The sequence below is a fragment of the Babylonia areolata genome, chromosome 28 (assembly GCF_041734735.1).
Source record: "Babylonia areolata isolate BAREFJ2019XMU chromosome 28, ASM4173473v1, whole genome shotgun sequence".
Classification (NCBI taxonomy): Eukaryota; Metazoa; Mollusca; class Gastropoda; order Neogastropoda; family Buccinidae; genus Babylonia; species Babylonia areolata.
In genome coordinates this window covers 3,102,562-3,125,726 of record NC_134903.1, presented here as the reverse complement: position 1 = coordinate 3,125,726, position 23,165 = coordinate 3,102,562, and the positions used below count along the sequence as shown (strand labels likewise).

The following is a 23,165-nucleotide window of genomic DNA, read 5'->3' as shown; positions in this document are numbered from 1 at the left end:
CCGCCAGAACTCTTTTTGAAGGAAGACCGAAAGTTGTAATTCATCACGTGATTTCCGGTCTCTTTCCTTCCCGTCTGAGACGCAAGAACGCGAAACAGCGAAGATGAGGTCTGTGAAATAATTTTAAAATCGAGTTCCATCGTCCATTTCTTTTTCCATTTTCTTTCTTATGGATATTGTATATAGCTTGGATTAATTAGTTATTTAGATTAATCGCGTATTTGCTAACGATTTTCACCAGTAGCGAAGTTCATTACAAAAGGAAAGACTTGGGCTCTGCGACATGTGGCCCTGTGTCGGCTGATCACTGTTCTCTTACACTTACAGTCTTAGTCTCTAAATAGTGGATAAACTGACAGTGAGAAGTTTGTCTCATTTTAGTTGGGTGTGCTGAAAGGAAGTTTCGAGTGTAAAAGTGAATGAGTTGTGAAAAGTGAAAAAATGTTTTGGATTAGAAAATTTGGTGTGTATTGATGTACAAGTACTTGTCTTAGATACAAAACCAGCAGACCACTGGAAAGTTCCATGACCATCATGGATCTTGAGCATGGGCATCTTTAATTCGAAATCACAAGCAATGCCAAAGGCGATCAACAAAGGCAAAAGCAGCAAACATGCTCTCTCCCCCATTTTTTCAGTTGATAATCTGATCACCATTGCTACAACCAAACCCTGTACAATATATGCACAATAAAAAAGAAAAAAAATATATGAAGTCGAAGAAAGAAGCCTTCTGTCTCGCACTTCTTCCTCTCTTGATTGTTTTGTTGCTCGAAATTTTGGAGAGCCAATCAACTTCAAGAGCACAGATCTGATGTGCCTCTGTGAGTTGTGTCAGCATGAAACTTTCCAGTTGTCGAATCCAGTTAAGAGCAGTACATATTCAAATGATTTAAAAAAAAAAATAAAAAAAATTATGTTTATGTGATTGACTTTTTTTCTTTCTTTTTAAAAAAAAATACAAACCAGTACATTTATAACTGGTATTAGATTAATTTTTGATGAATTAACATTTCTTGCTAGTAATCTCATGTGTTGACTGTAATTTCTCTCTTTTTGTGTTTCAGTAAGCTCAACAGAGATCTCGTGCGCGAGTCAATTGACGTCATCCTGACCAAGTCCAATGAGAAGAAGAGGAAGTTTACCGAATCGGTAGAACTTCAGATCTCCCTGAAGAATTATGACCCGCAAAAGGACAAGCGATTTGCTGGCACTGTGAAGTAATGTCCAGGATGTTCTTTTGCTCTGCTTACTTTTTTACCCAAGAGTCAAACCAAACAGTGAATACGGAAGTCATATTTTCTATGATAGTAATCTAGTTACAGGCAAGGGCAAAGGTAACTGGTGGTTTCTAAGATTTTTGCTAAAACAGGTGTCGGAATGGAGAGTGGAGCAGACCCAAGAGTTAAATGGCAAGAATCAGTTTTATTGTTACCGCTACTTTAAAAGAATAATATTGTCGAGGTTTAGCTTGACCTTCCCAGCTAGACTACTTGAAGATCATTCCTGGCACATGTGCTTGTGCAGCAGGGAACTTGTTCATATTTCTGAAGTTAGTTATTAACGATAGGCAATTGTTTTCAAATTGTATGTAAATAATTTTCTTAAAACTTCAGTGTACTTTTGAATTACTGAACCTTTAACGTTATTTGACTTTCAACGATTTGCCACAAAATAAGTTGTATGTGGTTACAGTTAGACCCACCCTTCCCCCATAGAGTTGCTGAAATTTGGGCACTGGGGAAGACTGTTTGGTTTGGCTTCTGTGGGGAGTTGGTGTTTAATTATGCCAACGGGACCCTCACCCAGGGTCTGAAAACAAGTGGGTAGGTTGTGGGGTGTGCTTTTTTGGCACACTCCATCACCGCTATCCCCAAGGGTATCTTTCCTACCTGATGGGGACAACGGTGACTACATTGCATGGGCTGGAGAGCAAGAACACGGTAACGTTGCTTGATTTGATTTTCTTCAGGATGTGTCAGGTTCGGAGACTAAACTACGGTTTGGGAACTTAAGCCTGACATCCGATATACGTCTTGTTTTCTGTAGTTCGGGACTTGAGTAAAAACTGTGTGCACAATGAAATAATGTAAACTTCTATGAAATGATATGATAAGACAGAAGAAACTGAATAAATTTTGAAGGGTGTAAAGTGACATGTAGAAAAGGATTCACAATTTTTTGATTTGGCTATATCCACATTTCTTCCCCACTACTCCTGTGCGTGACTGGTGGAATAAACGTCCATACCTTGTTGCAAAAACTAATTCTGTATTGAGGGGGGAAATTGTGGATATTGCCTTTTCCTTTCTTACTTTTGCTTCACATGAGCGCTAGTGTGTTTGTCTGTTCTGGTCTGGTGGTTTTATGAGCATGTGCATGCATTTATAAGTTGAATGCTGCAGGTTATAGGGCAGATTGAGTATACGTGTGTCTGTCATTGACAGGCTGCGTTACACGCCCAAGCCAAAGATGCGCGTGTGTATTCTGGGGGACCAGGTGCACTGTGACCAGGCCAAGGCCAATGACCTGCCCCACATGAGTCAAGAGGACCTCAAGAAGCTCAACAAGGACAAGAAACTTGTCAAGAAACTTGGTACACACTTGCTTACTTTTTAGATATTTCGTTGCTTGGGTTAGGCATTTTCATTATGTTTGAATGTTGTTTGGTGTACTTTTCAGTATAGAGGATACTAGAATACTTCTTGTTTTGAAAGTGAAATTGCTGGCAAAGTTTTCTCCACACAAAGTCTGGCCATGCTTTCCTATATAACCCATGTTATGCTACGTGCAGTGATCTGTGCTGCATAAACAGAAAAGAAAGGGAAGTAAACATACATAATGTGTATATATATATATATATATATACAATATATTCAGTTTAATTCTCACATGCCTTAGGATTATGGAGGTGTGTAACTTTTGTAGTTTCCCTCCATCGACAGTCAGTTCTTTTCCTGAGTTTTCACCACACAACTCTAGGTGGGTTGGGAGTGAACAGAATGGCTACTGAAGTAAGACACTGTCTTGTTTCACTTTGTTTTGCAATGACACATCGACATGTTGCAAAATGCTCTTTTCTTTGTCTGGATCTAAATCTGCACTGCTTTGTAAAGCAACACAATCAGAAAAAAGTGAAGTGTTGTTCCGGACAATTTTCTTCCTTTATTACTCAGAAGGAGTGGGGGATTGGGCATTTTAAGGTACCCAGTACACAGTTTTTCGCCCCAAATGGGGGGTGGGCGTTCACTAGTTACCTAGTGTTTACAGGGTAGTCGTATCTTGTATGTTGGGTAAAAGCAACCAAGAAGTTTGATGCCTTTATGATGAAGTATTCTTGTATCTTTCCCATGGCAACCAAGGAGAGTGATGCCTTCGAAACACAGTATTCTTGTATAATTTCTATGGCAACCGAGAAGAATGATGCCTTCGTAATAAAGTATTGTTGTATCTTTCTCATGGCAGCCAAGAAGTATGACGCTTTCCTGGCTTCCGAGTCTCTGATCAAGATGATCCCCCGTATCCTGGGCCCCGGTCTGGCCAAGGCAGGCAAGTTCCCCTCACCCCTCAGCCACAACGAGGCCATTGTGGGCAAGGTGGAGGACGTCCGATCCACCATCAAGTTCCAGATGAAGAAGGTGAGTGTCTGATCTTCTGCATTTTTCGACACACAAGGGGGGTTAAAGCGCCATAAGTTTGACATGTACGTTGACTTTTGGAGATTGAAAAAAAAAGATTTTCACCTCCGGTCGAGTTATGATCAAAGGCAGAATTAAACTCAGGACCCTCAAATTTTACTCATTAGTGAACCAGAAATGTTGGAGGGCAGGGATAGGATTCTGTAACTTCCCACAGATCTACAGTTTTATCTTATTAGTTTTTTGTTTTTGGGGTTGTTGTTTTTTTTGTGTGCGTGGGTGTGTGTAAGTTGGGATATACGCTCCATCAAGGGCAGGACTCTGTGGTCTGGATGCTCATCAATGGGATGTGTCTGTTTTATTGTCCATATTGAGAAGAAAGAACAACCGATGATGTGAAATATAATCGGCATGTATTATCCAGACCTTTGCTGAGGACAATATTTTATTCTCTGAGGTTGTTCTGTAAGACTTATGGATTAGGTAGAATTGATACTGCATCATTAAGTGTTGCAATAATATTGATTGAAAATTGAACTCTTTTTGTGCCAAAGTACATTCAGAAGTTGGTTACCTGTTTTGTTCAGAGCCTTTTTGGGTCATGTGTGTAAACAATGTGAACCCATGTAAGAACGCTGTTTTCAGTTGTCTTGTGTTGTATGTCTGCATTTTCTGTCTTTCATGGTTACGGTTAGTGTGCACTATCTGTATACCATTTGATCTGACTTTGCTCCACATACCATTAGATCTGACTGCTCTTGTTTTTCTTTCTCACTGGTTTGCTATCATGAACTGTTTTGTACTTGCTTGCATGTAGGTCAGCAAGTGGCAACTTGTCTGTTTTCTTTGAACGGTACTGCAGGTGTGCTTCAGGGTTTAGAGTTGTTCTTTGACTGTTCTGCGCCATGTGTTCTTTGGCCTTCCTCTTTTGTGCTTACCTTCTGGTGTCCATTGAAGGACTGTCTGGGTGATGGTACCTTACTCTCTTGGCATCCATAGCCTTCTCATGATGATGGTCTGCATGTTCTCTTGATTGCACTGAGCCAATCATTCGCGATTGTATTGGGTTGGAAGATTCACAGACTTTTTTTTGGAGGTTTTTCGTGTCTTTGGTTATGCAAATTGAGGACTTCGAGTTTTTGTTAGTTTGTTTTTTTTTTTGCCGGAAAGAACAACCTGTGATGTGAAACAAAAATCGGCATGTATTATCCAGACCTCTGCTGAGGAAGATTTGATTTTTATAATCTGAGGTTGTTTCTTTTGGATATTCCCGAGTGTTAAGCAATTTTGTCTTGCTTAGCACTGCTGCATTGTAGTGATGACAGATGTGGCCTAGGTGTTAGTCCTCAGGGAAACTGTACAGGGCACGTATATGGGCTGATCCATTGGTAATTGCTGCAAAGGTGAACTGTGGATAGCATGCCCCCTTTTTTGTTTTAGTTCTGCTTTATTTTTAAATCAGCAAAAAAAAACTAGCAATGTATCTGTATAGAATTCTTTTCTAAGGACCCTGTTTCTTTTCTGGGATCCACACACTTGTGATATTAGCCAAACAGCACAGTCTGAATTTCTTGGTGGGCAGTGTGTTTGAAGAGTTTCAGAATGTTTGTCACCATAATCGGCTAGTCATTAGGTGAAAGGATGAAATGAGGTCACGTGTGTTGCATGTACTTAGAGTACTTAAAAGAACCCATATCAAGTAGAGGGTTGTCCCTGGCAAAATTCTGTAGAAAAATCTGCTTTGATAGGGGAAAAAATATGCTTGAGGGCATAGAAAAAACATACACTCACGGGCAAAGGAAAGTGTTGCTGCTCTGTAGCAGCACACACTACCTAAAAAAAAACAAAAAACGCCTGAATTTGTTTTGTTGTTTGATAAGGGCAGTATTTGTGTCATAGAGGGTTGGAAAGAACAACCGATGATGTAAAACAAAAATCGGCATGTATTATCCAGACATCTGCTGAGGACACTTTTTGTACTCTGAGGTTGTTCTTTAGATTTTCAGAAATAACATTAAACATTAACTTTTGTTTTGTGGTGGACAACTGTACCATCTATAGCTAGGCTAGTGCAAGTCTTCATTTACACAGCGATGACATTGGCATGTTTCAGGTGCGGTGTCTGTAGATAACAGTAAGGCAGTGTTTATGATAACAGTAAGGCAGTGTTGATGATAACAGTAAGACCGTGTTGATGATATAGAAACATGATGCTGCCACGATTAGGGGTTGGTGTCTTAACAAGACAGTGACGATAAGAATAGGAACATGATACCATTGCCGTGTTTCAGGTTCTGTGTCTGTAGACAACTGAAAGACAGTGACATTGATTGTGTTAGCAACACGATAATGTTGCAGTGGTACATTGTCTTTTGATTGATAATGATGGTTATAATGTTGATAATGTTGGCATGTGTCAGAACCTGTGCATAATGATAATAATAAAGGAGAAATTGCCATGTTTCAGGTTCTGTGTCAACAACTGACAGTGACTTTGATTATGTTAGTAACACTATAATGTTGCAGCAGATCAATGTCTTTTGATTGATGATGGTATGGATAAAGTTGGCATATTTCAGGTCCTTTGTCTGTCAATTGATGATAACGATAATGGGGACGTTGCTGTGTTTCAGGTTCTGTGTCTGTCAACGTGTGTGGGCCACGTCAACATGTCAGCAGAAGAGCTGTACTCCAACATCTCACTGGCCATCAACTTCCTGGTGTCTCTGCTGAAGAAGAACTGGCAGAACGTGCGTGCTCTCTATATCAAGAGCTCCATGGGACCCGCACAGAGAATCTTCTAGATGGACTGACAGAGCCATTGTTTGTTTTGGAGGTTCTCAAGATGCTCAGTGGAATTACGGGATAGTTTGAATAAACAGTGCTGTCATCATTTTGCTTGTGTGTGTGTGAAAAAAAAATGGTGTCTGCATTTTCCTCTGCTGTTGTTTGTGCTCGTGTTAAAAGGGTGCCTGGTTTTTGTTTGTGTGTGTGTACTTTGTTTTAACACCTTTTCACTTTTGTTTTTTTAATAGAACATGGATCCACTGTCAGTCTTATTTCTCTCTCAATCACGTTTAAACCAGTAAATTCACATACAAATTTAACAGAAAATGTATTGATCGTCAGTGTGATTTCTCTCACACACCAGAACGAACACACACACAATCTGGAAAATTGTATATATGAATTTCTTACCCATTTTCACACAGGTACACACATGCATCTGTAACCAGAAAACGGAGTATATTGAAAGTCAAAACATTTATTACTTTTAAAATGTGAACAAGAAAATCTTGCATGCATATATATTCTCCAAACATTTTATCGGTTGTATTCCATAACGTCTTTTTTATGTGAAACTGGTTCACATATACATGCACAACATTCACCATACGCTTCAATAATCTTGTACACATAATGACAGTCACGTAGCAAGTCAGTGTGATGAACATTCAATAACACACAGAAAGCACCATACATCGCAAAGCAAGTGAAAATCGCATCTCACACATGTAACGACCAACCTCACTAGCAATCCAGGAGTGCTGAAGTGGGTTACAGGTAATGCAAATTATATGATTTGGATCTGTGTCGGACCTAAACAGCACACATTATTACAGACGGAAACATGGCAGGAATGCAGTTTAGTTCAGTTGTGCAAAAACAATTCACTGCCATTTTCACTACATCACAGTCCTTCACTTGCATTCATAAAAACAAATCTGAAACGATTCCTTATCAGCTCTACATAATTGACTGATTTTGTGTGCTGCATCTGACAAGCATGCAATGTGCATTGACAGGTGTGAAAGCACTACTTAATTTTACTATCATTGTTGCTTCTGGCCCAGCTGAGTGCACAAGTGATGTTAGTATAGCTGAACCATGTATTGTATGTTCAGTATTGACTTGGAGTCCAAACACTGGTGTCTCCATGTGCAGTGCGATGCCTCATGTTCCTTACTATGTTCTCATTCAAAAATTGAGATACCAGGGCAAGGTTGCATGAGCAATGACTGCAGCGTAACTGTTGAGTCTCAGCGCCGCTGTCATCACTCGTGCAACCAAGTCCTGGACAAAACCTTCCCAAAGTGGAATCAGCAGTGCCAAGTAGTTACACGTATCATAACTGTACACAGTTATGATACGAGACTATCGCTTTTTGCTAGGGAAAACATACACACACAGAGACAAGACTACTTCCCTGCCCCCCTCTTCCACAAACAGGTTGGAGAATAATTCATGAGAAAAAATGCAATTCTATGCAACAGTTCTCAAGTCTGACCACTTTTCTGCATGGGTAGAGCATTCAGATCATGGAAAAACAGACAAAATGTCAACTAAATATTTCAATGGATTTAACAAAAAACATGTGGGGGAAGCTGTTTAAACGAGTCAATAAGAATCACTTTTGCTGCTGAATGCACACTATTCCTTGACTCCCTTTATCTCAGCTGACCACAAAAGGGCCATCTCAGGACTGAACAGTGTACGAGTCAAACTCCCTGACGTTCACTGTATTTGCTGCGCACTGTGTGTGATGTGTACTGTGTGCTGTGCACCGAGTGTGCTGTGCACTTTGTGATATGCACATCTGTGTGCTGTGCACTGTGCACTGTGCTGTACACGCACTGTGTGTGCTGTGCAGTGTGCGGTACGTGCACTGTGTGTGATGTGCACTGTGCTGTATGCGCACTGTGTGTGATGTGCGTGCACTGTGTGTGATGTGCACTGTGTGATGTGCGTGCACTGTGTGTGATGTGCACTGTGTGATGTGCGTGCACTGTGTGTGATGTGCACTGTGTGATGTGCGTGCACTGTGTGTGCTGTGCACTGTGTGATGTGCGTGCACTGTGTGTGTTGTGCACTGTGTGATGTGTGTGTGCTGTGCACTGTGTGATGTGCGTGCACTGTGTGCTGTGCATGCGCTGTGTGCTGTACGCGCACTGTGTGTGCTGTGCAATGTGATGTGCACTGTGTGATGTGCACTGTGTGCGATGTGTGTGTGCTGTGCAGTGTGTTATGTGCAGTGTGATGTGCACTGTGTGCAGTGTGTGTGTGCTGTGCAGTGTGTGATGTGCGTGCGCTGTGTGTGCTGTGCAATGTGTGTTATGTGCATAGTGTGATGTGCACTGTGTGTGTGTGTGTGCTGTGCAGTGTGATGTGCACTGTGTGCAGTGTGTGATGTGCGTGCACTGTGTGTGCTGTGCACTGTGTGCGATGTGCACTGTACACAACAAAGATCGCCTCATGCAGCCTGGTCCAGGTGACTTATTTTATGGTCTAAATACTCGTTTCAAATTTTGCTCCATGATGAAGTATTTCTGAGGAAAAAACAAATAGATCATGTTGCTTATTGCCAAGCTGACCACAAAGGCACAATTTCTCAGAATAAAAGGCGCTTGCCAGCATGATATTATCCTTATCAGTTAGTAGATTTTATCGTCATAGTTTTCAAGCCAGTTCAAGATGTTTTCTTTGAAACATAATAATGCATGCCTGGGTGTGAGAAATGCATGTTCCTGAGACTGCAAGGGCGTGTAAACACACCATATCTAAATGCTGGCCTGTGTGGGGTTGGTATGTGTTGCAAAGGTGCAACACTGAGCTATTCTTGACGAGATGCCTTTTACATCCATGATTGAACATTTTGGCTTCACTAAGATTCAAGTACGAACTGAAAAACACATCATAAAAAATATACAAAAATTCTGTTGGCTTTTTTTGGACATGTTGGTCAACAACTCACTGATGCTGCCATGAACAGCAATATGGCTGTCTATCCATGTATATCACCCAGCTGACCACAAGGGGCCATCTCATGGCTGAAAACACATTCAGAACAAAAAACAAAACAAAAAAACAAACAAAAACAACCTGCTGCCAGCAGCTGCTGCAACTTTCGGTCAGATGAAACCATGCTACAGTGTCCTGGTCAATGTGTCTTTGGAAGAGAGGGATCACCATCATGCCTCAGGCACCTCTCACGGCAAAACTGTGCTGAAGATGATCACAGACTGCCAAGGCTCCCAGAACGAAGGTGCTGATGGGAAAAAAAAAAAAAAGACAGGAAAAAAGCATCAGCCAAGAGAAGGATCAACACAGACCATGCTGCCTGCAGCCCAGCAGCAGTAAAGGGGCCATCTCTGGGTAACTCCATCCAATCACTGGACTGCATGGAGACAATCAGCAGGTCAAAGGTCCTCATTTCCACCGTTTGCCAGGCTCCTCAGGCCACAAACCTCATGACAGCCTCGCAATAACCTTTTGATATCCACATGAAACCCTTGGCTTTTGATATCAGGACACCCTTTCGATATCCACACAACACCCTTTTGATATCCTCACGACACCCTTAGCTTTTGATATCATTATGACACCCTTTCGATATCCTCACGACACCCTTGGCTTTTGATATCATTATGACACCCTTTCAGTATCCTCACGACACCCTTGGCTTTTGATATCATTATGACACCCTTTCGATATCCTCACGACACCCTTGGCTTTTGATATCATTATGACACCCTTTCAGTATCCTCACGACACCCTTGGCTTTTGATATCATTATGACACCCTTTCAGTATCCTCACGACACCCTTGGCTTTTGATATCCTTCCGACATCCTGATGATGCCTGCCACCCTCACATGTCCTCCTGGGTGGGGTACCCAACACATGGGACACATCATGTGGAAACAGAAGAGTCACAATGGAAGGATCAGATCAAAAGCATGTTGCTTTCACTAGTTTCGGCCAAACAGACCGCAAAGTGGCCGTTTCAAAGCTAGAAGATAGAGAAAATATGATGGTTTGGGCAAAACTGTTTCACTGCACCAGACAGTGACTACTTCTTTGTTGTCTCCAGAGCCCAGTAAATTCATCCATTGAAAATTTGCCTGTTGCAAATGCTGCGAGACAATCCACGCACTGAAAATTTGCCTGTTGCAAATGCTGTGAGACAATCCACGCACTGAAAATTTGCCTGTTGCAAATGCTGCGAGACAATCCACACACTGAAAATTTGCCTGTTGCAAATGCTGTGAGACAATCCACGCACTGAAAATTTGCCTGTTGCAAATGCTGTGAGACAATCCACACACTGAAAATTTGCCTGTTGCAAATGCTGCGAGACAATCCACGCACTGAAAATTTGCCTGTTGCAAATGCTGTGAGACAATCCACGCACTGAAAATTTGCCTGTTGCAAATGCTGTGAGACAATCCACGCACTGAAAATTTGCCTGTTGCAAATGCTGTGAGACAATCCACGCACTGAAAATTTGCTTGTTGCAAAATGTTGGAAAAATGAAACCACTGAAATTTTGACTAATGCAAGTCTGTGCTTACATTCAACCAAGGAAGTATCCCACCTTGCAAAAGTAGTGACCCTGTTCAGTATGGACATGAATCATTTGCCCCTGGTCCAAGAAAGATAGTACCTGAAGGAAACTTTATGTCTGTGGAATCATTAACAGTATTTGCTTGTTGCAAATGCCACTGTAAATTCAACCAGGAAAGTTTGCCTATTGCGAAATGGTGATGGAAAATTCATCCACTGAAACATTTGCTTGTTGCAAATGTCGATGGAAAATTCAATCACAGAAAACTTGCCTGTTGCAAAATGTTGTGGTTCCATTCAAGCAGGGAAGTTTCCCACTTGGCAGGAGTGATGACCATGTTCAGTATGGGCATGCATTAGCATGCACCGGTCAGTGTAACTAAGTGGATGGCAGCTTAGGCTTGGAGATGAACTGAAAATTTCATGTTTCAGATTTAAATGCTGTGGGAGAAATTAATCCACTGAAAATGTTCTTCTTTCAAATGCTGTAGGAACATTCATCCACTGAAAATATGCCTGTTGCAAATGCTGTGAGTAATTTCATCACTGAAAATTAGCCTGTTTCAAATATGGGTAAATTCATCCACTGAAACTTTCCTGCTGCCTGTTCTCAGTGCTGTGGGTCCACTCAAGCAGTGAAGTTTCCCACCTTTCAGAAGTGATGACCATGCTCCGTATGGACATGAATCAATATGCTCCAACCTGTGTCAATAAGTGACGGCAGCTAAAGCTGGGTGACAATGGGATGAACTGAACATTCCATGTTTCAAATTCAAATGCTGTGGGGACACATTCCAACAAAAGAGTGAATCACTATGTCTGACGAAGAATTCCAAGGATTTGGTGGGGAAAAAAGACAGTATTTTGAAAATGGTCATGAACGATGAAGCAGATTCAGAGGCAGAGGAAAACCAAAGAAAATGAAAGCAATAAAGTTATAAAAATAAAATACAATAACCACCACCATGGACCTTCAGTGAATGATATACAAAAGTGAAGATGGGGAATGTTGTGTCTTTGGAACGCATCGGACAAGCTGCCACAGGCAAAACAACTTTTATTTGAAAAGAAGCTGAATGCGCCCAACATTTCCAAGACAGAAACCAATATGTGTATTTGTACTGTGATCCCTGAGCACAAAAACCGCAAGAACTTATTGTTTTGTAAGAAACAACGGCAAGGACTTCATGGAACATAAGTGTGTTCCACACTCAATTTGTGTTAATCAGGACTTTCACACTTGTATTGGTTGGATCTTGTTAATGTTTTACGTGATCCCGTAAACATGGTCAAAAGGCGCATGTTGACGGACTGGTTGCCATTGAGGCATATTGTAAGAATACTGGTGAAAACGTAAATTCAACCACTGAAAATTTCCATGTTGCAAAATGCTGCCAGTAAATTCAACCACTGACAATGTGCTTGTGTTTCAAACTGGTACCATTCAAGCAGTGAAGATTCCCACCTTGCAGAAGTGATGGCCATGCTCAGTACCAACATGAATCAACAAGCTACAGCCTGTGTCACTAGTGGACAGCAATTTAAAGTGGCGGACAAGGGAATTAACTGAACATTTTTCAAATGCTGTGTGAACATTCATCCACTGGTTATTTGCCTGTTGCAAATGCTGAGAGCAAATCCAATTACTGAATATTTGCCAGTTGCAAATTTTGAGTAAATTCATCCAATGAAAAATTTCCTTTTGCAAATGTTTTGAGTAAATTCACCCATTGAAAATTTCCAGTTGCTGCTGCTGTTGGAAAATTCAACCACTGAAAAATTTGCCTGTTGCAAAATAATGCAGGTCTATAAAGTAAATTTCTAAATGTACTATTCAAGTATTCTTTGGTTTCGTTTTTTTTTTTTTTTTTTTTAATCTATTGATTTATGTATTAATAAAAAATAAAAAATAAAAAAAATAAAAAATCATATTCTATTTCATCTTATTTTCCCTAGGGCCTAAGCACATCAGGTTACGCTACTGGTCAGGCATTTGCTTTGCAGATGTGATGTTGCATATATGGATGTGTCTGGATGCAGTGATGCTTCCTTGACTAACTGAACTGAACTGGTTCCATCCATCTATCCCGCTCCCACAACTCACCATACCACTACCCTCTCTTCTAATAGAGGAAAAAAAAAAAAAAAAAAAAAAAATCAGTACTACCATTCAAATATGAATATCAATGTTTTACTAATTGTCAACATTTACCTGGGTGTGTGTGTGACGGGCACATTAAACTAACTTCCCCCTCCTTGCTACACACAAAAAGAGAGTAAAAAAAAATGACTGATGCTTTTTCCCCAGTTGGTCTGGAGTAGCACATATGAATCAGTCACTATGAAACTGAAACAGATCACTACACAACTAACAGAGCGCAAAAAAACCAAACAACTACGACAACACAAAAGACGATAAGAGCCAATAGTGCTCAAGTTGTACAGTTTACCACTGACCTAAAAACAAAGACAGACGGGGATCTTTAAGTATAAACAGCATTTTCACCTTCTAGAAATAGTGTGCAAGATCGAGATGTCCTCTTTCCCCAACGCTTTGTTCCTGCCTTCTTTTCCCTTCCTTCATGATTCTCTTCTTTTTCTGTCTCCTCAGTACATACTCTTTTTTTTTCATCATACCTCGGCACTTCTCGTTTTTCCCCAGTCTGTGGTGTAATATTTGTGATGTTTTGCTCTGGCAATTAGCGTTAATAGTGGGATGGGCACTAGCTATTCATTCTGTGATATCTGCCTATGTTGTCCTCCATATGTGTTTTCTATGTGGTTTTAATTTTTCTTTTCTTTTCTTTTTACAGTATTTGAAATCTGGGGATGATTAATCATGCAGAAGGGCTGATATCCTCATCCTACAGCCTAATCTCATTTGCCTCAAGGAGGTTCATATAATGGAATGCGATGTGTTGTTTTGCATCAACCCCCCCCCCCCCCCCCTCCCTGAAGTAAAGTGACAGTTTTTGTTCAATGGGATAAAATTGTTCATGAAGTTAAACAGTCCAATATAGCCCTACATGGATGGCTGGACTGGAAGCAACAATGCCAGATGTCCAAGTTAACAGGGGAGAAGGAGGAGGAGGAGAAAGATCAAGCCAAAGAATGGTTAGTTAAGCAGTGTCTGTCTTCATGCTGCACCAGACAAAACAGGGCCAACAGGCCCTCACAACTGCAGGACACTGAGACATGAAGAAGACATGCCAGGTGATGGGTGGGAAGGGAGGGGTGTGTGTATATCACCTGGGAATGAGTAGTACGTGAGGCAGAATGAAGTGGGGAGGGGGAATGCAGGAGTGCATTTTAGCCACAAAAAAAAAAAAAAAAATGCAGCAGAAGATGGGGCAATACAAACAAGCAAAGCACACACACAAAACAAGAAAACCCACCGACAAACACACACACACACACACAAAAGCCAACAGAGCACCCATGCACATGCACACTTGGCTGAAGCTCACGACACTTCTTGACACAACACAGTTCTTGAAACCCAACAAAATGCTTCTTGACTTGAGAGAATATAAATTATAATATCAGTAAACACAGGGGATATGTAAATCCAACATCCACAGCTTCAAACATGCCCCGCCCCCTTTGTGGTTTATTCCTGGGGAAGGAACTTGGACGGAAGAAGTTCTGCCATACACACTGTCACACATCCACGGACTGTTTGTTCAGCAACTTAATCACCACCATCATCAGCATGGCGACGGGTCGTTGGTCTGCATGGTGAGGGTGGTGGTGTCGTTGTTGTTGTGGACGGTGGTGATGGTGGACTGGGCAGTGGTGTGGGTGGCGTTGGGGTCAGAGGTTGCGGGGGGAGAGGTCAGGTAGCAGACACACATCTGTTTGTGGCCCATCAGGAGCAGGGAGCCCCCGTCCGGCTGCCAATGGACCTGCCGCACTTTGAACGAGGCTGGAAGGGAGACACACACAGAGGAAGGGAGACGATAAGCGTAAAGCAAACATGCAGGGAGTGGGGTTCAGGGGGAAGGGGGGGGGGGGGGAGGCAGGCAAATTATGGCAGAATTCCACAGACTTCTGGAAAAACAAAACAAAAAGGACACGAAATCCGCATGCGAAGAATTCATGCGAAATGTGCATGCAAAGAACTGAAATATCATGCTGATTATTGCCCAGCCAACTAGTGTCCAAAGAAAAAGAGCTGCTCATACACAGACATGAAAATTTACTTGCCAGTTTTGATTGAAATTATTGCCACAGAAGAGATGCAAAACACTGAGGAAGCATCAAGTTTGGGTGAACAACATCTTGATACTCAGACAGCAGCAGGTTTCTGGAAACAGCCTGATCAAGGAGACTGGTTTCCATGGAGCTTCAGGAGACGCATGTGGCTAATAAGAAAGCAATTTGCTCAGGTCATGGACTTGGTATAAGGGAATTTCATTGATTGCAGCCTTAGCTGAGAAGGGGATCTGCCCAGAGATTGGTGAAGTTCTTTTAAAATCTGGGTCTATGAATTTACGGAATGACAAAAAGATTGATGCAGTGGGTTTTTTTTTCCCCTTTCAGTTTGTATTAAGCACTGGTTTTTCATGTCTGTGGAATTTCACCTTTGATGTGTGTAAAGTGGTGGGGGAGAGGGGAAATGATACCCTTATGACACCCTCACAATACCCTCTGACACCCTCACAATACCCTCTGACACCCTCATGATACCCTCTGACACCCTCATGATACCCTCTGACACCCTCACAATACCCTCTAACACCCTCATGATACCCTCTGACACCCTCACAATACCCTCTGACACCCTCACAATACCCTCTGACACCCTCACAATACCCTCTGACACCCTCATGATACCCTCTAACACCCTCACAATACCCTCTGACACCCTCACAATACCCTCTGACACCCTCACAATACCCTCTGACACCCTCATGATACCCTCTGACACCCTCATGATACCCTCTGACACCCTCACAATACCCTCTAACACCCTCATGATACCCTCTGACACACTTTTGACACCTTCATGATACCCATATGACACCCCCATGATACCCTTTTGACACCCCCACGATACCCTTTTGACACCCTCATGATACCCTCTGACACACTTTTGACACCTTCATGATACCCATATGACACCCTCATGATACCCTTGCAATACCGTTTTGACACACTAATGATGGCCACCACCATCACATGTCCTGGATGGAGCACCCAGTTCAAGGGACACCTCATGTCTGAGGGGCAGACTATCAACCTGTCAAAGGACAATGTGATACCATGCCAGCACAGAATCCATGTTCACCACACTCACTGAGCTGAGAACAAACCAGAGGATGAGGCATGAGGCGATCTTCGCATGCTAAGTTTGCTTATCGTTAAGAAAGTTCCCAACACCACGGTAAATTCCATATATTTAGGAACATTCTTAACTCCAAACAAACTTAGCGCTGCAAACCAAATCAAATCAAATTATGGTGCTTAGAGCCTCGCTAACCACTAAGGCCATCTCAAGGCTATCGCCACATTAGTATCCACTTCAAGTCAAGGGTAAAAAAATACAATAAAAACTAGTCACAGCTTTAAGCATTCCACTGAAAGTTTAAAAACCTTCAAGAGTTTAAAACCTTCAAATCTGATTAAAAATGTTTACTTGAAATGAAATGAAATTATGGTGCTTAGAGCCTCGCCGACCACTAAGGCCATCTCAAGGCTATCGCCGCGTTAATAACTACTACAAGGGTAAAAAAACAAACAATTAGAACGAGTCACCACTTCAAACTTTCCAAAGTTTAAAAAAAAAACTTCCATAGTTTAAAACCTTCAAATCTGGTTAAAAATGTTCACCTCTTTTAAGAAGTCCATCAGCGCCCACAGAGTGACATCGTCAAACAAAGTCTGCCGTGTAATGTCTGTGTCTAACGTCATGCAAATCCCAACAGTCTTGGAGCACGTGTTTCACAGTGAGAGGCTCATCACGCAGCACCGCAGAGACAGCCTCATACAACCCAGCCCAGGAGACTTGACTAAATGCAAGAGATGAATAAATTCACAAAGGAGAGACTTAACTCCAACAAGGAGACATCCAGTTTACAGAGGTGAAACCTAAATTCCCCCATGAGACATTCAATTCACACAGGATAAAGTCAACAGAACAAAGCAATAATTGCACACTGCAGTCAAAGAAATTTGGTCCTTAAGACATTGTCTGTTATCTGTCAGACCCTTCAGAAACTGAGTACCTCAGGTGATACTGGATCCACATTTTCCAAATCAATTTATGGTGCTTAGAGCCTCGCCGACCACAAAGGCCATCTCAAGGCTATCGCCATGTTTGCATCTACTTAAGTCAAGGGTAAAAGAAAACAACACAAAAAAACCCCAATAAAAACCAGTCACTGCTTCAAGCTTTCAACTTAAAGTTTAAAAACCTTCCAGAGTTTAAAACCATCAAATCTGATTAAAAATGTTCACTTCTTTTAACTCACTCAGTACGGCCAGTCCTCTCTTCTCCTCTACACAGACCCCTCGGATGTCCAGTGGGTGTCTCAATGATCCAACCTTTAGCTTCCGTCGTCAGAATTGTGGTATTCTTTGTCAACATTCACCTCTTCAGTGTAAGAGCCTTCCACTTATAATATTTTGATGGTGGTAATTGGGGAGAAACGCTGTTAACGTCGTCTCTTTCGCCGTTCGTATGGAGAGAGTTAAGAAGTCCATCAGTGTCCATGGAGGGACATCACGAAACAAAGTCCTCAAAGAATCTGCCGTGTAATGTCTGTGTCTGACGTCATGCAGATCCCAGCAGTGGATCCACATTTTGTATGATGGGGACACAACAATACCTCCTATACAACAGAGTATGCAATAGACAATCAATTGTTATGATCAATAATAGACGTTAGACAGAAGACTGAACTCAACACAGTCTGAGCTTCACACAGTCTGAGCTTCAAACAGCCCAGGAGAATGTACGCACCACTGAGGAAGAAAAGCAGATTACACATATCAGCATGTTGAATTTGTTAATATTTCTTTGTTGCAGCCAATTCTTTGCACATACTACTACAAAAGTATGCTTTCTAAGCGTCTGCTTGTTGTGATTAATATTTCAATCTTAATTTCAACATTTTATTGAAGAAATAAAATTGGTTTAAATCAGCATGTTGAAGGACATCCTTCAGAAATGTGGTACCTCAGAGACAATGGGTCCACATTCATCACACTGACAGAGCGCAGAACAAACTTGAAGACACTTCACTCCATGCAGAAGACATTCAATTTACACAGGAGAAACTTAACTTCTCACAGAAGACTTCCACCACTCACACAGAAGATAGTATACAGCACTCAGGAAGAGCTGTAGACCGTACAAGAAGAAATTCGTTCCCTAAAGGCACGGGTCTGTTGTCGGACCCTTCCAAAACTGTGTACCTCAGTGACTCACTGGATCCACATTCATAAGATGGTGAAGCATTACTGGTTAAAAAACAAAACAAAAACAAGAAAACAACAACAACTGAGTAATTGTACAAAGATAACTTGGAGACAGGTGTGGTTCAATCTTTGGAGACAAAGCAAAGGGGCCCTCTCAGGGTGACTCATCCATCTGGTTACTGGTCTGTGTGGTGGAGATTATCAGTATGTCAAAGGTCATCACTTCCAGGATATACCAGGCTCTTCATTCAATCAACTGCATGACACCCTCACAACACCCCGTTGACACCCTCATGCCAATCTCATGATATCCTTTTGACACCCTCATGATGCCCATCACCCTCACACGTACTCCTGGATGGAGCACCCAGTCCAATGGATATCTCATGTCTGAGGGACAGATTATCAGCAAGTTGAAGGACATCCTTCAGAAATGTGGCACCTCAGTGAAACTAAATGCACATTCATCACGCAGACAGAGTGGTGTACAAAACGGGTGAGACTCAACTCACCACCCCAGAGAAAGATAACACCTCTCAGCAAAAGCTGCAGACTACCCATGAGAAGATCCACTTCCTGAAGATCCAGGTCAACAGTCATCTGATCTGCAGCACCCTTCAGAGGAAAGTGAACCTCAGTGACAGTGGATCAACATTCATAAGATGGGGACATACAGCATGTCCCAACAACACATGCCATATCTGGAGAGGTAAATTCTAATATTCAGTTATATCATGATGTAGAACAGACTTTACACAGAAGTCGGAACATACAGTCTGACCTATGGACATCTGAGCAGAAAGTAATGACTACTGAGGATGTACAGCGGAGAACACAGCTGTAAAACACAATGCAGACATTCACAGCAGTGACATGTCGAATGCAGACTGCACAGAGGATTCCAAAAGTTGATAGGGGGGCTGTGTAATGGTAATTCTAGGATGCAGGTGTGGCTCTATCTCCAGTAAAGATGAAGCCGATGGCGTTGTCTACACCTGTCCAACCCCTAAGAAACAGGGAACCTCAGTGACACTCGATCCACATCTGTAAGACGGGAACATTATATTGATATCGATAAACACATTCCTGCATTTGAGGGATTGTGCAAAAATTAACATTGGGAGGGGGCTGGCTACAACTATGGTGATGAACATAGCCTATCAGCAAACTTTGCAGCTTACAGACCAGCCAACAGCAAAGGGGCCCTTTCAGGGTGACTCATTCATCCAGTTACTGGTCTCTGTGGTGGACAATATCAGTATGTCAAAGGTCATCACTTCCAGGATATACCAGGCCCTTCAGGCTATCAACTGCATGACACCCTTATGATACCCTGTTGACACCCTCATACCTGCATGACAATCTCACGATATCCTTCTGACACTCTCACCATACCCTTATGTAGTATACACTATGCCAGATTTAAACAAGGGTCTGTTCACAACAAGTGATCCAAAAGCACATAAATGGACACTGATTATGAGGGCAAAAGGCTTTTAGCCTATAGCCAAACATTTCTGTGATTTCTGTGACACCCTCATGATACCGTTCTGACACTCTCATGATGCCCATCACCCTTACATGTACTCCTGGATGGAACACCTAGCTCAATGGAAATCTCACATCTGAAAGACAATCAGTATGACGAGGGACAGACTATCAGCATGTTGAAGGACATCCTTCAGAAATGTGGTGCCTCAGTGACACTGGATGCACTTAACTCCTCACACCATACTTCTGTTCACACAGGAGAAATATAACACCACTCAGACTGCAGACTACTCAAGAGAAGATCTGCTTCCTGAAGATCCAGGTCAACAGTCGTCATCTCATCTGCTGCACCCTTGAGAAGAAACTCAAACCTCAGTGACAGTGGATCAACATTCATAAGATGGGGACATACAGCATGTCCCAACAACATATCCCAGGTCAGAGAGAGTTAACTCCTCACATTCAGTCATATTTTGATGTAGAACGGACTTAGATCTACACAGAAGACTGAACACACAGTCTGACCTCAAATCAAATCAGGGTGCTTGGAGCCTCGCTGACCACTAAAGCTATCTCAAGGCTATTGCCACGTTAGCATCTGCTTCAAGTCAAGGGTAAAAAAAGTATAATAAAAACTAATCACTGATGCAATCTTTTCACCCAAGAAGTTTTAAAATCTTTCAGAGTTTAAAACATTCCAGTCTGATTGAAAATGTTCACTTCTTTCAAGAAGCCCATAAGCATTCACAGAGACACATCACCGAATGAAGTCTTCAGAGAATCTGCCATGTAATGTCTGAGTCTAAAGTTATGCAGATCCCAGCAGTCAAGGAGCACATGTTTCACACTGAGAAGCTTGTCACAGGGAATACATCGAGGAGCTTCCTGTGGTCCTGTCTTGGAAACAGGCCGCCAACGACAGCTCTCCAGGCACCCCGGTCCTGGGCTAGTTGCTTCGGTTGTCCACATGTATGACCCATCCTCCTGATGTCTGTCTCCACATCTCAGCACCTCTTTTAGGTCTGGATAAATTTGGAACAGCTTGTTGTCCGTCTGGGTGCTCCACTCCTCTTGGCAAAGATCTTTAACACAAGTGTTCACCTTCTGCCTCATGTCTGTGTATGGTATGTAGGATCTAGATAATTTTTTTTTAAGGTGTTCTTGGCAAGCTGGTCGGCCATTTCATTACCTCAAATGCCAACATGGCCCGGAACCCAAGCCAGAACGTCATACCCTTTGCTTGTTAGCAACGTAAAAATTTCATAAAATTCAAGCAGTTTTGGATGTGTCATATTCCTGCAGGCGATCGCCTCCTGTGCCATGATAGTCACCACCCTAACCTGTCCTCCTGGTTGGACCACCCAGTTCAAGGGACATCTCATGTCAGCGTGTCTAAAGACATCCCTCAGAAATGTGATACTTCAATGACACTGGATCCACATTCATCACATTGCATGAGATGATTAAACTCACACGGGAGAATACTGTCTCCTCGTAGAAGACTTTCAATCACACAGAAGAAAGAATCGGCACTGAGCAGAAAATGCACACTGCGCAGGAAGAAATCCACTCCATGAAGATCAGTGTCTACAGTCATCTTCTCTGTCAGACCCTTCAGAAATTGTTACCTCAGTGACACTGTATTCATAAATGGGGATGCACAACATGCCCAGACATCACACCCCATGCAAGAGAGACTGAACTCCATGCAGGAGACATTCATTCATGCATAACATGTCAGTCATAATATGCAGTCAACAGCAAAGGGGCCCTTTCAGGGTGATTCCTCCATCCAGTTACTGGTCTGTGCAGTGGAGAGTATCAGCAGATCAATAGTCATCAGTTCCAGCGTGTGCCCGGCTCTTCAGGCCATCAACTTCAGGATACCCTTAAGTCACCCTTTTGACACACCGATGATACCCACGTCCTGGATGGAGTGACCAGCTCAGGGGACATCTCATGTCAGCATGTCCAGACATCCCTCAGAAATGTGACACTCGATCCACATTCATCAAATTTAGACTGGAAAGCAAATCAGGAGAGACTTAACTATGCAGGAGACATTCATTTCACATAGGAGAGACTTGACTCTTCACAAAAACTTCCATTCACACAGGTGAAATGAAACAGCACTAAGCAGAAGTTGCTTGCTGCAGTAGAAGCAATTCACTCCCTGAAGATCCAAGTTGACAGTCATCATCTCTGTCTGATGGACCCCCCAGAAACTGTGTACCTCAGTGACACTGGATCCACATTCATCAGACTGACAGAGCGGAGAACAAACCAGGAAGAGCTTCCATCCATGCAGGAGACGATTTAATTCACACAGCAGAGACAGGACTTCACGAAGTCTTCCATTCACACAGGTGAAATGAAACGGCACAGATCAGAAGGTGCACGCTGCGGTTTAAGTGATTCACTCCCTGAAGATCCAAGTCGACAGTCATCATATCTGTCTGCCAGACCCCTCTGAAACTGAGTACCTCAGTGACACTGGATCTACATTTAAAAGACGGGGTTGCCAAACGTGTCTGGACACATACAGCTGCTAGAGATGAAGAGCAATGGCATCTCTGGGAGATGGGTGTGGCTCCACCTTTATCTGGTGATGAACCCACAGTTGGACAACAGGACTCTGCCAGCAAACTTTGCTGCTTACAGCCCAGCCAACAGCAAAGGCACACTTTCAGAGTGACTTCTACGTCAGCCTCACGTGTCCTTCTGAATGGACCGCCCAATACAGGAGACATCTATCTCATGTCAAAGGATATCCTTCAGCAATGAGCTACCTCAGTGACACTGGTTCCACACTCATCAGATTGACAGAGTGGAGAACAAACCAGGAAGGACTCCAATCCATGCAAGAGAAGATTCAATTCACACAGGAGAAACTGAACTCCTCACAGAATACATACTACTACAAGAGTATGCTTTATAAGCTTCTGCTCACTGAAGACATCCAGTTCATTCAGAAGAACCTTAAATCCCCACTGAAGACTTCCATTCAAATAGGGGAGACTTACCTTCTCACAGGAGACATTCAATTCACACAGGACTCAATGACTTGCAGGAGACATTCGGTTCAGACATGGGAGACTTAATTCCACAGAGATGATTTAATTATATTACGATGCAGAACAGACTTAACTCCACACAGAAGACTGAACCCCACAAGGAAGGCTTAACTCCATACAGGAGAGACTTAACTACAAACAGAAGAGAATTAACCTTGAGACTGCCAAGTAAGTCGTTTTCAAACGGGGGATAGTTC

At 42.4% G+C, this 23,165-nt stretch overlaps 2 protein-coding genes across 3 annotated transcripts in view; one reads left to right on the top strand and one right to left on the bottom strand.

The window, feature by feature from the left end:
* Window positions 1-9: 9 nt before the first annotated feature.
* On the top strand, window positions 10-6,531 carry LOC143301815 (large ribosomal subunit protein uL1-like). Of its 2 annotated transcripts, XM_076616212.1 has the most exons (5): window positions 10-108; window positions 1,068-1,220; window positions 2,448-2,596; window positions 3,466-3,638; window positions 6,272-6,531. In XM_076616212.1, exons 1-5 carry the CDS (start codon window positions 104-106, stop codon window positions 6,440-6,442), a joined length of 651 nt encoding a protein of 216 aa, XP_076472327.1. In that variant the 5' UTR covers window positions 10-103; the 3' UTR covers window positions 6,443-6,531. The 2 variants fall into 2 exon arrangements, with proteins under 2 accessions (XP_076472327.1, XP_076472328.1); XM_076616213.1 differs by lacking the exons at window positions 10-108; window positions 1,068-1,220 and adding an exon at window positions 1,611-1,943.
* Window positions 6,532-6,647: 116 nt separating this feature from the next.
* Window positions 6,648-23,165, bottom strand: part of LOC143301814 (WD repeat-containing protein WRAP73-like) — a 58,539-nt gene continuing 42,021 nt past the window's right edge. The window contains exon 14 of the mRNA XM_076616211.1: window positions 6,648-14,906. Coding sequence (XP_076472326.1) covers window positions 14,689-14,906 — 218 coding nt within the window. The 3' untranslated portion in view covers window positions 6,648-14,688. The remainder of the gene's footprint in view (window positions 14,907-23,165) is intronic.

Bases quoted from the DNA above. Each gene is read 5' to 3' on its own strand.
- LOC143301815 (XM_076616212.1), top strand. The intron at 2,597-3,465 runs GTACACACTTGC...TTCTCATGGCAG, and splicing joins GAAACTTGTCAAGAAACTTG to CCAAGAAGTATGACGCTTTC. The intron at 3,639-6,271 runs GTGAGTGTCTGA...GCTGTGTTTCAG, and splicing joins TCAAGTTCCAGATGAAGAAG to GTTCTGTGTCTGTCAACGTG.